This window comes from Danio rerio, chromosome 6 (genome assembly GCF_052040795.2).
Source record: "Danio rerio strain M-AB ecotype USA chromosome 6, GRCz13ab, whole genome shotgun sequence".
NCBI lineage: Eukaryota > Metazoa > Chordata > Actinopteri > Cypriniformes > Danionidae > Danio > Danio rerio.
In genome coordinates, this window is record NC_141026.1 from 3005001 (window position 1) to 3023320 (window position 18320).

The following is an 18320-nucleotide window of genomic DNA, read 5'->3' on the forward strand; positions in this document are numbered from 1 at the left end:
ATATATATATATATATATATATATATATATATATATATATATATATATATATATATATATATATATATATATATATATATATATATATATAATTTTTACATTTAATTCATTAATTAATTACATTTTTGTGAGGTAAAAAAATAAAAAGGGGCCCTTGGAATTGCCTTTGTTCTTAATCTGGCCCTGTTCATACAGGGCTTCAGCGTCAACGCTTGATGGAGGGCATGTGTGAAGTTAGGGGTGACACGATTGTCAAAGCAGCGCCAGCCAATGAAATTATTCTTCAATCGGCTACTGTCTGAGCTGGATATTTGCATAAAGTGATCTCATTGGCTGACACGTCTGTTAGCGCTTGAAAAGTTGAGAATTTCCCAACGACGGATCCACAATGCAGTTCGGCAATGCCTGACATCACTCATTCAAAGTGAATAGGAAGCGTTGACGCTGACGCCCCGTGTAAATGTGGCGTAAGCTTATTGGCATTGCTTCCAAGGTTCGCATTCAACAGCCATGTTTTAACAAAACTATAGCTTTTCATACCAAAATGACATATCAACATTTTTTTATTATCGATATTAACAATCGTGTTGGGTCAATAAATACCGATATCGATTTTATCGGCCAGCCCTAATATTACATGAGATTTTGCCTTTTTTTTAAAGAAATAATAAAAGAAAATAAGTGAACTCTTAAAAACAGAATCACACCTCACTTCATTCCTCCTGAAAGCTTCACATATTCTTAAAGTAGATAATAAACTGTTGCCGTCTCTCGTGTATTTCTTCAGTGCATTTGAGAGTAAATCCAGCTATAATCAAACCCACATCCTCATTCTTTTCCTCCGCACGGATCACGCTCTGCGCTAAACCCGTAACCGCCACATCCATGTAAACAAACACTCTTTTGCACACATGCGATTTCCCATTCCTGATCCTTCCCGGGGGAGTGGAGGCCTCAGACTCGCGCTTTAAGGGCCAAAACCCACACACAGTCCATCCCTCTCTCAATGTAATCGCTTGTTCCCTTTGAAACGTGCCCGGGATTTGCATACATTTCTTTTGCGGATAAATGACGCTGGAAGCCTGGAGTCTCAGCCATAACATTTAAATGAGCTTGATGTTTCCTCCGAATCCTCTTCAGAGCATGCTCAGTTTCTTTCATTAATCCTCTGCTCGGCGGAGAGCGTGCTGTGCTCATTTGCATTTGGCGAATTTAGCGAAGAGGGGTTTTGGGGAGGAAATCGGCCCTTCAGAGCTGCATCTGTAAAAGCCCCTGAGATGAGCTGCACTCACACACTCTTCACCCACAGATGAGTGACGCCGACAGGGACTCAATTCATTCATTTAAAGCCGCTTCTCTTCGGAGTCTGCATGCGGTCGAGTGGATTCTTTCTCTTCCAGAACAATGTTTTTTTGCACGTTTTCATGAATAAACTGCTAAATATATGGCCTTAAATTATATTTTAAAAAATAGAGAGAGGATTTATTTTTGTTATTGTATATATAATTTATTCCTAGTGATGGGTTGCGGCTGGAAGGGCATCCGCTGTGTAAAACATATGCTGAATAAGTTGGCGGTTCGTTCCGCTGTGGCGACCCCTGATTAATAAAGGGACTAAGCCGAAAAGAAAAGGAATTAATGAATCTATAATTTGAAGATAAAAGACTAAATGTGTGGTTTTATTTATCATATCGTTCAAATACGTCATCAATTTTGATTAGAATTAATAATAAGTACCTTTGATATTTTTTTTTATAAAATTTAATTAAATTACATTATTAGCGCCTGGTCTAGGGTTATCAGCTGTCAGTTTGGGTTAGGGTTAATAATGACTATTTGTAATATTTTTTTTTAATAACATGAAATAAAATAAATAAAATTCATGCTTTGTCTGCTTAGTCACCATAGCGGAATAAAATAAAATAAAATAAAATAAAATAAAATAAAATAAAATAAAATAAAATAAAATAAACAAATAAATAAATAAATAAAATAAAACAAAATAAAATCATTCATTCATTTTTCTTAGGCTACACAGTAGAATCTACTGCCTAAATAATTTTTTTATTTAAAATAATTTAATTTAATTAAATTTATTCATTAAATTGGGTTAGGTTAATAATGATTACTTTTAATATTTTTTAATAAAGTGAAATAAAATAAATAAAACAAAATAAAAAATTTAATTAAATAAAATTTTCTTTGCCTTAGTCGGCATAGCGAAATTAAATTAAATTAAATTAAATTAAATTAAATTAAATTAAATTAAATTCAATTAAATTCAATTAAATTCAATTAAATTCAATTAAATTAAATTAAATTAAATTAAATTCAATTATTGAATTATATGTACCCATTCATTTTTCTTCAGCTTAGTCCCAAATTCATCAGGGGTCACCACAGTAGAATCTACTGCATAAAATAAAATAAAATAAAATAAAATAAAATAAAATAAAATAAAATAAAATTAAATAAAATTAAATAAAATTAAATAAAATTAAATTAAATTAAATTAAATTAAATTAAATTAAATTAAATTAAATTAAATTAAATTAAATAATTAAAAATATATATTTTTTTTGGCTTAGTCCCTGATTTATGAGGAGTCACCACAGCAGAATCATTCATTCATTTTCTTTTCACCTTAGTCTCTTTATTAATCAGGGGACACCACAGCGGAATGGACCACCAACTTTTTCCAGCATATGTTTTACACAGCGGTTGCCCTTCCAGCTGCAACCCAGTACTGGGAAACATCCATACACACTCATTCACACACACACACACACATACACACTACGGCCAATTAAGTTACTTCAGTTCCCCCATAGCGCATGTGTTTGGACTGTGGGGGAAACCGGAGTACCCGGAGGACTTGAACCAGCCAGCCAGGGCTTGAACTAGCGACCTTCTTGCTGTGAGGTTACAGTGCTAACCACTGAGCCACAGTGCCGCTCTTCATTCCATTTTTGAAATTTTAGCTTACTAGTTTATAAAACCTGGAGTGATTCTTAACCAAATGATTTGTCTCTAAAATTTCTCCAAAGTAATGGTTCATTATTGTGGCCTTTTCTATATTTGCCAATATGAAGCATTAATTATATGCAAAGAAAAAAGTATGTTCACATCTGATTTCTCTCTCTCTCTCTCTCGCTCTCTTCACAGGAGGAAAAGACGAAACTTCAACAAACAGGCCACAGAGATCCTGAATGAGTATTTTTACTCTCACCTCAGTAACCCGTATCCCAGTGAGGAGGCCAAAGAGGAGCTGGCCAAGAAATGCTCCATCACCGTCTCACAGGTGCTGAAATACACATCGCTGACAATCCTCTCTGACATTACGCCCTGAAAACATAGATATAGATCCTACTTTAGTCAAAATACAGACCCCACTATATTGCAATTGCTTGTAATATGATGATTCCAAAATTAAAGATGTGGCTTGCAATTTCCAGCATACTTTTCATGTACTGTACTACTCATAGGCTGTGTCTGAAATCGCCTCCTACTCAGTTGGTACTGCATTTGAATTTACACGTACTACTCAACCATTAGAAAAGGATGTTCTATATACAGTGGGAATGTGAGTAGTATGAATGGAACTCGGACGTAGTACATCTGTCAATTTGGTCACGTGATCTACCCACATCAGTTGCCATTCTTGAATTGTGTCGCAGTGCATCATGGGATAGCGTAGTATGCATCGGATGCGCACTTCAGAATCTCGACGGTAGTACTAGGTCATCCGGGTACTTCTCGCATACTGTTTTTTAATTGTATGAATTCAGACATAATATGCAGCTTGGATACTGATTTTAGCTTACTATATAGGATGGAAGTATGTGATTTCGGACGCAGCCATACTGTGCTTGTCATTGCAGTGCTACTCATGTGATAATGCTCATAAATTTTAATATACTACAGAATTAGCTAAATAAATGGTGCTGATTTATCATTTGTATTTTTACAATACCAGTGAATCATCAAAAGAAAAAAAAAAGAATAATGTTTAGTTTATAGTTTTGAATGTTTAACATATTTATGCATGTATCATACAATTATCAAGATAATTATCAAGTAATAATTATAATTATAATAATTATTAAGTGATTAATTAATTGATAAATCAATGTATTTATTTTTTATTAATAAATTCATTAGATTATAAAATTATTTATTAAATTAAAGTAGATTTTATTAATGTAGTATGGTTTTGAATATTTGCTTTATTTATAATGTTCACAACATAAACAATAACATTTAATTTTCAAAATAAACTGAAATAAATTAGAATGAAGCATGGTTCAGAATTTTAACCATATTCAAGTACCATGCAACTTTAAAATATCATGCAATTAAATATAAAAATAGTGCTGAATGTTTACCTTATTCATATACACTCACCGGCCACTTTATTAGGTACACCTTACTAGTACTGGGTTAAACCCTCTTTTGCCTTCAGAACTACTTTAATCCTTCGTGGCAGAGATTCAACAAGGTACTGGAAATATTCCTCAGAGATTTTGGTCCATATTAACATGATAGCATCACGCAGCTGCTGCAGATTTGTCGGCTGCACATCCATGATGCCAAACTCCCATTCCACCACATCCCAAAGGTGCTCTATTGGATTGAGATCTGGTGACTGTGGAGGCCATTTGAGTACAGTGAACTCATTGTCATGTTGAAGAAACCAGTCTGAGATGATTCACGCTTTATGACATGGTGTGTTATCCTGCTGGAAGTAGCCATCAGAAGATGGAGACACTGTGCTCATAAAGGGATGGACATGGTCAGCAACAATACTCAAGCAGACTGTTTTGTGGACACGATGCTCAATTGGCCCAAAGTGTGCCAAGAAAATCTCCCCCACACCATTACACCACCACCACCAGCCTGAACCATTGATACAAGGCAGGATGATCCATGCTTTCATGTTGTTGATGGCAAATTCTGACCCCATCATCTGAATGTGTCAGCAGAAATGGAGACTCATCAGAGCAGCAACGTTTCTCCAATCTTCTATTGTCCATATTTAGTGAGCCTGTGTCAATTGTAGCCTCAGTTTCCTGTTCTTAGCTGACAGGAGCGGCACCCGGTGTGGTCTTCTGCTGCTGTAGCCCATCCGCCTCTAGGTTGGCCGTGTTGTGTGTTCAGAGATGCTCTTCTGCAGACCTTGGCTGTAACAAGTTGATACTTGAGTTACTGTTGTCTTCTATCAGCTGGAACCAGTCTGGCCATTCTCCTCTGACCTCTGGCATCAACAAGGCATTTGCGCCCACAGAACTGCCGCTCACTGGATATTTTCTCTTTTTCAGGCCGTTCTCTGTAAACCCTAGAGATGGCTGTGCGTGAAAATCCCAGTAGATCAGCAGTTTCTGAAATACTCAGACCACCTCGTCTTGCACCAACAACTATGTCACGTTCAAAGTCACTTAAATTCCCTTTCTTCCCCATTCTGATGCTCGCTTTGAACTGCAGCAGATGGTCTTGACCATGTCTACATGCCTAAATGCATTGAGTTGCTGCCAGTCCTTATTAGAAAGCTGCGTAAACAAACAGTTGGACAGGTGTACCTAATAAAGTGGCCGGTAAGTGTATACTGCAAGTTATTTTTAATATGATCAATCTTAAAGTAATGTAAATAAACGAGCCATCTCACTATATCAGGACAGACCCTATCTTTGTTTCTACCTGGTTTGCATGTGAACAATATCAGTAATGCTCACGTGAGTTCAAGCTCCTGCAACCGCTCAACGAAATCATCTGCAGCAGCACAGCAGCGCATGCCTCTTAGCATTATTCATCTGCTGCGCTAAATGCGTAATGCAGTCTAAAGTCTTTAATAAATTCAGCAGAAATGATTGTATGATGCATTAAGCGCTGGGTTTGAGTGCGACCGGCGGTGTGTGAGTGATGACGACTCTAATATAGCAGCACCTTTAGCCTCTCGCGGGAGCAGAAGCTTAGCCGCACGATTGATTAGCTTCTCATGGTAATGGTGTTTATCATTAGCACAGAGCCTCATCCGCTGCTGTATTAGCAGTAATGGCCGTTAGCGTGTATGTGTGTGTTGAAGGATTGCTGTCAGTGTTTGTTGTGATCAGAGCTGACTCACACACACACTGACTTAAGTGATCAATTTATTCTGGTGTGTGTGTAATTGTCCATCTTGAAACAATTGTGTTGACGATGTGTTTGTGTGCAGGTGTCTAACTGGTTCGGAAACAAGCGAATCCGATATAAGAAGAACATCGGAAAGTTCCAGGAAGAAGCGAACATGTATGCGGCCAGAACGGCTGTGAACGCGGCGAGCGTTTCTGCACACGGCAGTCAGGCAAACTCTCCGTCCACTCCAAACTCAGCAGGTGAGAACATGAACACCACACACAGACTCCACTCCCATCATGCTTCACTTCAGAAGGAGTTTGCATGTTCTCCCCATGTTGGCGTGGGTTTCCTCCGGGTGCTTCGGCTTCCCCCAACAGTACAAAGACATGCACTTTAGGTGAATGGGGTAGGCTTAAATTGTCGATAGTCTATGAGTTTGTATGGATGTTTCCCAGTGATGGGTTGCAGCTGGAAGGGCATCCACTGCGTAGAACATGTGCTGGATAAGTTGGCGGTTCATTCTGCTGTGGCGACCCCAGATTAATGAAAGGACTAAGCCGAAAAGAAAATGAATGAATGAACATAGTAAGATCTTTTTCTGGATTGCTTTTGAAAACACTGTCGGTTGGGTTCAGGCTAGGGGGTGGGCGTGGGTAACGGTCAGTCAGTCAGTTGGCAACAGTCTCGTGAGAACAGCAGGCGTGAACGGCACTCACTAGAGCAATATGAGATCTCAAAAAGCATACACATCGCCCTCTGGTGGATTCGTGAAAACAAAAACTGCACATGAACATACCTCCTGGGACATTTGGCGCACTCCAGAAATGTATATAGGGGTACATATCAATAATGCGCCTGGGTTGTGTATGAAATTTATTTTATAAATGTATTTATTTTGAAACTGATATGGCTCCAAAGTCAAGGCTCACATCTTCGATATGTAAATAAATGTGAAACAAGGAGTCACTAAAAAAAACTCTGATTTGCGCTGTATGCAAATGTTTATAATCTTTGAATCTAGTTAAAACGCACAGATTTATCCGACATTAAAACTATGAGAACACTGACTGTTCAATATGCCAATACATCTTTCATTTAGGTGATAGATTTAAAAAAAAAAAAAAAGCTTCAGTTTTGAAAGATGTTCTGCATTTATTTGATCAAATATACTGAATTTCTGTTTCTAAATACATTTTAAGATTTTCTTCTGTTAATCACAGCTCTGTTTTTCAGCATCAGACCTCCAGCCTGTAGTATTACATGATAATTAGACATCATTCTGATTTGATGATTAAGAAGCATTTATATATATATATATATAGTTGAAACCTGTTTATTTTTTATGTTTAACAGATATATATTTTTAACAAATTTCTAATCATAATAGTGTTAATAACTCATCTCTGATAACTGATTTATTTTATCTTTGTCATGATGACAGTAAATAATATTTGACTAGATATTATTCAAGACACTAGTATTCATCTTAAAGTGACATTTAAAGGCTTAACTAGGTTAATTAGGTTAACTAGAAAGGTTAGAGTAATTAGGCACATCATTGTATTAATAAAGGGATTAAGCCAAAACCCAAACTTTTAAACAAACTTTTTTTTTTTTTAATCTAATTTTAAATTATTATTTTTATCTGCAAACAATGCTTTTTTATTTTAAACCCACACTTTAACTACACTGTTCAAAAAATCCTGGTTGCCTTAAATTAAAACTGAATCAAATTACCCTTATGAGTACATTGAACTTATATTTTGTTAAACTGGTTAAAACCGCTTGTGTAACTTATAAAATTAAGTTATAACATGATTAACTCAGTTTAACAAGTTACAATGAACTAAAAACATATGCTTTCAGGACTAATTGATATGTTATGACTCGGCCCACACGGAATCTGTGCACGCAGAATTCCGCAGATTTTCCGCAGAATTCCGCAGATTTTCCACAGATTTTTCGCAGAATTCTGCAGATTTTCCACAGATTTTCCGCAGAATTCCGCAGATTTTTAGCCCATAATTAATTCTGTTTATTTACTTGAGTAAATGTGTAAATCTGAATTTGTTCAGTTTTTATTCAGTAATTTGTTACTTTTTATTTAATATATTAAGGTTTTGGTTATGATACTCTGCTGGATACTCCCAAAATAATTCCGCAGAAATACGCAGATTTTTACCAAAATTCTCTGCAGAAATAGCAAAAAACGTCCGCAGATTCCGTCTGGCCCAAGTTATGACCAATTAATTTGTTACAGTAAATAGTATTTACTATTTATTACTATATCCAGTTGAAGTCAGAATTGTTTGCCACCCTGTTTACAGAGAGTGGATTTTTCCAACACATGTCTAATCATAATAGTTTTAATAACTCATCTTTAATAACTGATTTATTTAATCTTTGTCATGATGACAGTAAATAATATTAGACTAGATATTCTCCAAGACACTTCTATACAGCTTAAAGTGACATGTAAAGGCTTCACTAGGTTAATTAGGGTAACTAGGCAGGTTAGGGTAATTAGGCAAGTTGTTGTATAATGACGGGTTATTCTGTAGACTATCAAAATAATAAATAGCTTAAAGGGGCTAATAATATTGACCTTAAAATAGGTTTTAAAAAAATTTAAAACTGCTTTTATTCTAGCCGAAATAAAACAAATAAGACTTTTTTCAGAAGAAAAAATATTATCAGACATACTGTGAAAATTTCCTTGCGCTGTTAAACATCATTTAGGAAGTATTAAAAAAATAAAAAATAAAATAAGAGGGGCTAATAATTCTGACTTCAACTGTATATAACTTTCCTGTAAGATGTTTCACACAAAAAAATATACAAATGTCAGATAATAAAAAAAGAAGCAAATTATGCAATGTGACCCAGTTTCTGACTCGTTTATAATCTCTAAATGCATTGTTTTGTATTCATGCTTCTATGCATCTAAAAAAAGACTCCAGTTATTATTATAAATAGTCTGTATATAAAGGTGAAAAGCCATGTATACAGACATATGTGTGTTTTTCTCCTGCTGTGAGCCGAATCTCTCCTGCTTGATGTCTGTCTTCTTCATGCGCTGCTGGATCTCCTGCTCTGAAAACTATACAATCTGCATTTCTGCTGGCTTGAAGTTTCCAGACTCATTTCTCCTGCTTGTTCTGCTTCTCTATCTCTCTCTGTGCTGTCTGTGCTCCTCTCAGGTTCTGCAGGCTCTTTTAACATGTCAAACTCTGGCGATTTGTTTATGAGTGTTCAGTCTCTGAACGGGGACTCGTACCAGGGCTCTCAGGTGGGGGCCAATGTTCAGTCACAGGTACAGTGCCAATATATCACAGCGCAAACACACATGCTTTCTGTTTGTTCCTATACATTTCATAGTTCAATTAATTTGTGTGCAACATTATTTAAGTATAACTTATTAGTTTTAACAAATTTGAGCGGATTGAACATAAAACAATTAAGTTTCCCCCTAATAAACTCAACAATTGTGTTGTTTCAGCTCATTTTAAGTAGGTAGCAAACGGCAAACTTTATTTTTTGAGTGTGTTTTTCAATGGATTTCTCATCAGTAGAAATATATATATATATATATATATATATATATATATATATATATATATATATATATATATATATATATATATATATATATATATATATATATATATATATATATATTTGCATTGTTTGCTTATGTTGTGTGTTCAAATGCTTATGTTGAAAACTAAATTTGAACCTGATTTGATATTATTTTTTTGGCAGCCACATTATTAGGTTTAAAAATTCACTGGGCAAATTTAGGATGTTTATAATATTACATTTTAATTGATTTAAATCAATTATATTATTTTAATCGTTTGTGTCAGTATTTGTCAGTATTGCATTAAAAATAAACCTAAATAAGATTAAATTAAAATATAAATAAGATTAAATTATAACATAAATAAGATTAAATTGAATATTTGAATAATCAGATTAGCTTCATTAGAGCGGTTCATGAAAAGGTGTGATGATTTTGAAAATTTTTATTTTAATAAAAGGCAAAAGAAACATTTTAGAATATATTATAATGAAAAACACTTATTTATATTATGTTAATACTTAATTTTACATAATCTTCTTTAAATATCATCACACTCGACCAAAATTTGTGTGTAAATACTTGAGTACAAGTTCAACAGTATGATTTCTTTTACAAAAAGATGTAATTGATTACATTAAACTGATAAAAAACAATTATATACATGTATATATACATTTACAAAATATTGTATCCAAAAAAAATGCTGTTCACTCTGTATTCATCAGAGAATCCTTTGGTAATAAAAACATTGATAATAATCGGAAATGTTTGTCATAGTATAAGGGGAGTAACGGTGCCGAAAATTCTGTTTTGATTACAAAACAACAAGTACAGTATATGTAACTAGATTATATTGAAAAAAATAATAAAACATATACTACACAGTATACTGGCAAAATGTGGTATTGTTATTTAAAGAAAAGTGAGAAACAGACTACAGTAAAATCTGCAAAAATGTGAAATATTATTCTTTATTTAAATTTATTAAATTAAAATAAATGTACATTTTAATTTAAATTTATTAATAATTTTATTTTAACAAATTTAAAATAGTTTTTTTATTTTATTTTAATATATTGAATATGATATAAATTATATGATATAAATTATATATATATAATATATATAATATATATATGATATATATATATATATATATATATATATATATATATATATATATATATATATATATATATATATATATATATATATATATCTATATCAATGTCATATAAAATATAATTTTCAATATACTATAAAATTACATATAGACATGGAGCAGCACAACTTTTTCTAAAACATTGATAATAATCGGAAAAGTTTTATTATATTGATTGCTGAAGGGGAATAATGATGCCGAAAATTCAGCCTTGATTAAATAAAACAAATATATGTATATGTCATTTTACATTATATTGAAAAATAATCAAACTTATACTACACACTATTTATCCACACACTGCGGCATTTATTAAATGTAAAAAAAATTGCTACATTTTTATTTTTAAAAAAATTAATAACTGCTTTCTTATCATATGTAGTTTCAAATGAAATTATCACTCAGTCATTATTGCTTTTATTACCATTAATAATAATAATAATAATAATAATTATATTAATTAATATTAGAGTGATTTCTGAAGGATCAGGTGACTCTGGAAACTGGAATAATGAAGGTGAAAATTCATCATCCCTAAAAAATTAAAATACCTAAAAAATTAAATGATACACTACTTTTGAACAGTTATTTTATAGTGCAATAACATTTCACAATTGTACAATTTTTACTGTATTTTTGATTAAATAAATGGCACTGGCGCAGTAGGTAGTGCTGTCGCCTCACAGCAAGAAGGTCACTGGGTCGCTGGTTCGAGCCTCGGCTCAGTTGGGGTTTCTGTGTGGAGTTTGCATGTTCTCCCTGTGTTTGCGTGGGTTTCCTCCGGGTGCTCCGGTTTCCCCCACAGTTCAAAGACATGCGGTACAGGTGAATTGGGTAGGCTAAATTGTCCGTAGTGTATGAGTGTGTGTGTGAATGAGTGTTTGTGGATGTTTCCCAGAGATGGGTTGTGGCTGGAAGGGCATCAGCTGCGTAAAAACTTGCTGGATAAGTTGGCGGTTCATTCTGCTGTGGCGACCCCAGATTATTATAAGGACTAAGCCGACAAGAAAATGAACGAATGAATAAATGGAGCGTTGGTGAGCTGAAGCTTATTTCAAAACATTTAAAAACCCCAAACCCCAAACTTTTGACCGGTATATGTATATGTAATTTTATATTATATTGAAAAATAATATTTTATATTACATAAAAAAAAAAAAAAAAAAAAAAATATATATATATATATATATATATATATATATATATATATATATATATATATATATATTTAATGTATTTTATATTTATTTATTTATATATATATATATATATATATATATATATATATATATATATATATATATATATATATATATATATTTAATGTATTTTATATTTATTTATATATATATATATATATATATAATGTATTTTATATTTATTTATATATATATATATATATATATATATATATATATATATATATATATATATATATATATTTAATGTATTTTATATTTATTTATATATATATATATATATATATATATATATATATTTAAAAATACATTAAATTTATATAATATATATAATATAATATATAATAATATAATATATGTATAATATATTCAAATGAAAAAACTAATTAAAATAATATTTCACACTTTTACTGATTTTACTGTAGTCTGTTTTTCACTTTTCTTTAAGTAACAATATTACATTAACCAGTGTAGTGTGTAGTATATGTTTGATTAGTTTTCAATATAAGGTTACATAGACATATATTTGTTTTTTAATCAAAGCAAAAATTTCCAGCATCACTTTCCTTTAGCAATCATTATAATAATACATTTCCGATTATTATCAATGTTTTTTAAACAAGTTGTGCAGCATTATATGTGTTCATATGTATTTTTATATTATATTGGCACTATTAAAAATGAAAAACACTTTTAAATTAGAATAATATTTCACACTTTTACTGATTTCACTGTAGTCTGTTTCTCACGTTTCTTTAAATAACAATACCACATTTACCAGTGTAGTGTGCAGTATGTTTAATCAACGCCATCCTGAAATGTTGTCTAAATAGGCAGCCCACTAGCTTTTGTACTGTCATCATATAATGTGTTTTAGTGTTTACAAGCCATCATGCGTTTGTCTCTGTGTCTTCTTGTTTCCTTTGTCTTGCTGTTGTTTTCTTCCCCCGACCTTGCTTTCTTCTTTTTGTGGTGCCTTTGCTTTGTTTTTGCCCTTGCGCTCGTGTTTTCCGCGCTCTGACCTTGCCGTGTTGTTGTTGTTGTTGTGTTTCAGGTGGATACCCTTCGCCATGTTATCAGCCAGACAGGAGGATACAGTGACGGCCTCGCAGCAAACCAGATGTACAGTCCGCAGGGCATCAATGTAAGGCGACAAAAAAAAAAAACACAGTTCCCCCCCCTCCCCTTCTTCTTATTTCGCCCTCCACCAATTATTTCAAAGCCATAGGGCTCAGAATGCCACTTAGCGGGACTTGTCTGGGGATCGTGGTCAGTTAGTTGATTGCCTGTGTGTTTGTGAGCGCCACGGGCGGCTGATGCCCGGCGAGACGCGGACACGAAAACGCGTCCGAACACATCACATCCAATCAGATCGGCCGGTACCTGCAGGGCCGAACAGGTGACACCGGCTGCAAATGTACCAGCCTCGCCCCCCTGCCCCACAGTCACCTGACCCTGATTACGCCCGCCAGAAAACAGACCATCTCGCTAAAAATAAAGCGTAAAGCATGCAGGAGGACGTCCCGGGGAAGCGGTGGGGGGGAGCGTCTGGCAACTCAAATTCACTGCGACAAGCCGTGTGGTAAAGGGGAAAATCAATACGACAGACACACGGGGAGACGAGTGTGGACTCGGGACAGCAATCCAAGCACATTGCTCAGATCAGGGGCACACCGCGGTAATGGCCTTGACAGAGAGAGAGACAGAGGCAGAGAGAGAGAGAGAGAAAACAAAATACTTCACTACACAACTAGAGAAATATTAAACATTTGAACTATTATTATATCTAAAAGAGACAATTATTAAAATATATATATATATATATATATATATATATATATATATATATATATATATATATATATATATATATATATATATATATATATATATATATATAAATAAATATCAAATATTAAAATAATAATAAAATTATCAAATATTTTCCCCCAATTTGAAACATTAATCAATGAATTTTTTAAATTAAATGACACAGAAAAACTTTACCATGTTCTCGGGGGGGATGAATTGACGTCTAAACTGGCTGCAAAATATGTATACACCATACGCACCATACAAAATGGGGATTCTGAATGCATGTGTATTATTTGAATAATCTAGATTTTTTATTATTATTATTATTATTATTATTGTATTTGTTATAATTATCACATGTATTTTCTTTTTTGTCATTTATTTTTAGTTATTGCATATTTTATTAATTGATGTTAATACAGTTGAAGTCAGAATTATTAGCCCCCCTTTTATTTATTTATTTATTTAATCAATATTTCCCAAATGATGTTTAACAGAGCAGGGAAATGTTCACAGTATGTCTGATAATATTTTTTCTTCTGGAGAAAGTCTTACTTAATTTATTTCAGCTAGAATAAAAGCAGTTTCAAATTTTTAAAATCTATTTTAAGGACTAAATTATTAGCCTCTTTAAGCTCTTTTTTTCCTATAGTCTACAGCAGTGCTTCTCAAAGTGTGGTACCTGTACCACTAGTGGTACGCGGGCTTCCTACTAGTGGTACGTCATATTGTACATATATTAAAAAAAATGTCAAAAATGATTTATAGATTAATGTGATGACATATACCCTATATTAATGAGGTCCAAGCAACATCCCCAGATGAATAGGCTACTATATGTTAATGCGTAAGTAAGTTGGCGGTTCATTCCACTGATTAATAAAGGGACTAAGCCGACAAGAAAATGAATTGGGCATGTTAGTAGGAATTACGGGAATTGAGTTGCAGCTGAATGGGCATCCGCTGCATAAAACATATGCTGGAGTAGTTGGCGGTTCATTCTGCTGTAGCGACCTCTGAAACAGACTAAGCCGAAGGAAAATGAATGATGAATTACAAAACACAGATCAGGTGATTGCATGAGACATCACATGATCATTCATGCTTATTCAGTGCTGTAACTAGTAGTAAAGAGTAAAAACATATGGTGTCAATACAGCAATCCGACCCATATCAGACAGTGAAAAGCAGCAGATATTGGATGAATTTAAAAGATGAGATTTTGTTTCTTATTTAAAGCACGAAACAGCATTTTTACGGATACTGAGCTGGACGTGTTATACATTCACTCATCAACTGAACCAGCGAATATTAACTGATTCGTTATATAAAAATGTCAAAAATGGGTTGATTTAAGATTGTCAATGTGGCTCATTCAGTGTAATACTGACACTATCTTTTATAAATGTGAGTGTTCAGATATTTTGCAGCCACTGTACATTTAATTTAATTTATTTACATGTATTATAGAAAGCATCACGTTTGATTGTGTGCGTTTATGGTTTTTCAGTATGCATTTGTCAACTCCTGGCATAAACAGCAGCATTTGCCGAATTTCTGCTGTTCTTTTGTTGGCTTTGATTGAAGTGCAGATCAGTGTTTGCTGTTTTCTGTCGGCATGAAATGGAGTGTAATATAGAAAGCGCCGCTCGCTCTGCTGTCTGTCAGATTAGCGAAGCTACTTTTCTTTCTCTCAATGTCCTTTATCTGTTTTGTTCTGGGGGTCTTGATTCTGTTCGCTCATTTCCTCCTATTTTGCAATGCAAATGTTGGGTTTTCATGCTTTATGGGGACTCACCGTAATGATTTTTACACCGTGCAGTACTGTATATTCTGTTCTCCTCCCACAACCCAGTCCTAACATAGAACATTCTGCATATTTACATCTTCAAAATACTTCATTCTGAGTTATTTATGAGCCATTTTTTTCATGGAGACCAAAAAACTATAACCACAAGGGCTAAAATGAACAAATGTTGATATACTTGTCCCCACAATGCGATGATTATTCCTTGCTAGCATTTGTTCAGTTGCTTAATTGTCCATAGTTTTTACATTGTTTCTTGCAATCAGAAATACTAATATGACTAATATATAACTGGTCTATCTGATATGGATTTGTCTCATGCTGTAAGTCTCACTCATATCTGTATGTCATGTGTTTTAATCCATCAGGCGAACGGCGGCTGGCAGGATCCCACCACCCCGTCCTCCGTCACCTCACCCACAGAAGGACCCGGCAGCGTCCACTCTGACACCTCCAACTGATCCATCACACACACACTCACACACACACACAGCGTCAGCCCTCGTCTTCATGCTACCTCTCAGATCATCCACAGGTTAGAGCAGACCGACAGACATCAGTCCAGCCTTCATCAGCACCTTCTGTTCACACATCTACCATAGTGCCAAAGTACTTCAATACATCCTTTTAGCATATAATAGACCCGAGAAAGCATTTTAAGAAGGCCTAAATTTAAGATTTGGGGTTTTGAAGTGCATATAAATAAATAATTGCACATTAAATAATGCACTTAATATGATGCATATTTGCTAGAAATAATTGCAAAGGTTTTATTTGTTAACATTAGACTTTAATTACTCTGTAAAGAATGTAATGCCAAAAATTGGTAACACTAACTACATACTAAGAACTATTTATTTAGCATTAGCAAATAGTGAATTCATTATTTGTTAAACATAAACTCTACATTAATAACCATTATAAGCAGTTTATAACTGCAGCTACAAATGCTTTAGTCTTGACTGTTAAATACATGTGTAATGTGTTTAATAAATGTGTTTTCATACTTTGTTAATGATTAATTCGTCATTGCTAAATTAAGTATTGCATTATTTACAAACCACTTATTTAAACATAGTTGGTGGTTTTTAACATCATTCAGAATGAGTTAGTAAATTAGTCGTAAACTATTGAAATTAACATTTATATATCTGATTATTCAGGCATAAGTGAATTGTTCATTTGCATGTTAATAAATGCTTCATCAACTCAACGTATTCCAGTTTTGTGACCTAAAGTAAGGACTATTTATGCTTTATAAATGCCTTGTAAATGACAATTAAAGGCTCAGTTAAATTCTAAAAAAAGAAAATAAACAACTTTATTCATTTCTATTCATATGAAGAAACACAAATAAAACTATATCAAATAAAAATAAATCTTTGCCAACTTATCTAAAATAAAAATACTGTAGTTTAAACTTCGCTAAACAACATTGAACTGTTGCATCATATCATATTGTTAAATTATTATGTTGTTGTTTTTTTATCCAATTGTATGTTGTATTTTGATACTCCTGTTATTCAGCGATGTTTAAACTTTACAGTATTTTATTTTTTAGACGGGATTGCAAAGATGTGTTGTTCATTTGATACTGAGCCTTTAATTGTCATTTATGAGGGATTTATAAAGCATAGATTAGGTCATAAAACTAGTTGTGTTAACATATAATTTATTAACTTAAATAATAACCTTTATTATATACCTGAATAATAAGACATATAAACGTTGATTTCAGTAGTTTATTAATCATTTACTAACTCCTTATGAATTATCTTAAAAACCACCAACTACTCTTATATACAACTGATTTGTAAATAATGCAATGCTTAATTTAGTAATGAGAAATCAATCAGTCACAAATTATGACAGTAAAATTATTAAGCACATTATAAATGTGGTAATAAGTCAAGACTAGAGCATTTGTAGCTAGTAGTTATATTTGTAGTTATGAACTGCTTACTAACGTCTATTACTGTAGAGTTAATGCTTAACAGATAATGATCCACTATATGCTAATGCTTAATAAATGATGTGTGTAGTTATTACAAAGTGTTACTAACATGTTTTGATGTTGCTTTATTAACTTATTTTAATAGGTTAATCAGGTTTCAACTATATTTCTTTAAGTTATACAAAGTTTAACCTAATATTTTTAGTCAGCTTGACTGATGTAAGTTGAGATGACTAGAAAAGGTCTTGTTTAAAAATCCAAAATCAAACAAAAAGTGCTCAGGGGTAGCTTAAACAATGTGTCAGTGCTCTTTGGGTAAGGGATTCATCAAATTAAAAGGCACAAATCAGTCCAAGGCACCTAAAAAATGGAAAAAAAAAAATTAAAACTGCACGTACGCACTTTGGCAAACACCTGCCTTCATCAGGGTAACCTAGTGTAATGAGTTACCCTAATGAATGCAAGTGTTTGCTGAAACATGCAGGCACAGTTTTAGGGAATAGCCATGTCAATAAAGGCTTTTTAAAAATCCAAAATCAAACAAATATTGCTCAGGAGTAGCTTAAATAATGTGTCAGTGTCAGGGAATGAGCTCAAAATCAGTCCAAGGCACTCGGAAAAGCAACAAAGGTAGAAAAAATATTAAAAAGCCTTTATTAAAACTGCGCCTATATGCACTTTGGCAAACA

The 18320-nt window shown here is 33.1% G+C and overlaps 1 protein-coding gene across 15 annotated transcripts in view; it reads left to right on the top strand.

Moving 5' to 3' along the window:
• pbx1b (pre-B-cell leukemia homeobox 1b) overlaps positions 1–18260 on the top strand; it is a 127349-nt gene extending 109089 nt beyond the window's left edge. For 4 of the 15 annotated variants that reach the window (XM_087255993.1, XM_087255994.1, XM_087255997.1 and 1 more), the window contains 4 exons: positions 3166–3301; positions 6209–6368; positions 13110–13199; positions 16046–18260. In XM_087255993.1, the coding sequence (XP_087112119.1) occupies positions 3166–3301; positions 6209–6368; positions 13110–13156 (343 nt within the window). In that variant the 3' untranslated portion in view covers positions 13157–13199; positions 16046–18260. Of the gene's footprint in view, positions 1–3165; positions 3302–6208; positions 6369–9311; positions 9425–13109; positions 13200–16045 lie in introns of all 15 variants that reach the window. The other 11 variants (XR_015492857.1, XR_015492859.1, XR_015492858.1 and 8 more) reach the window with 7 other exon arrangements.
• The last annotated feature ends 60 nt before the right edge of the window (positions 18261–18320 follow it).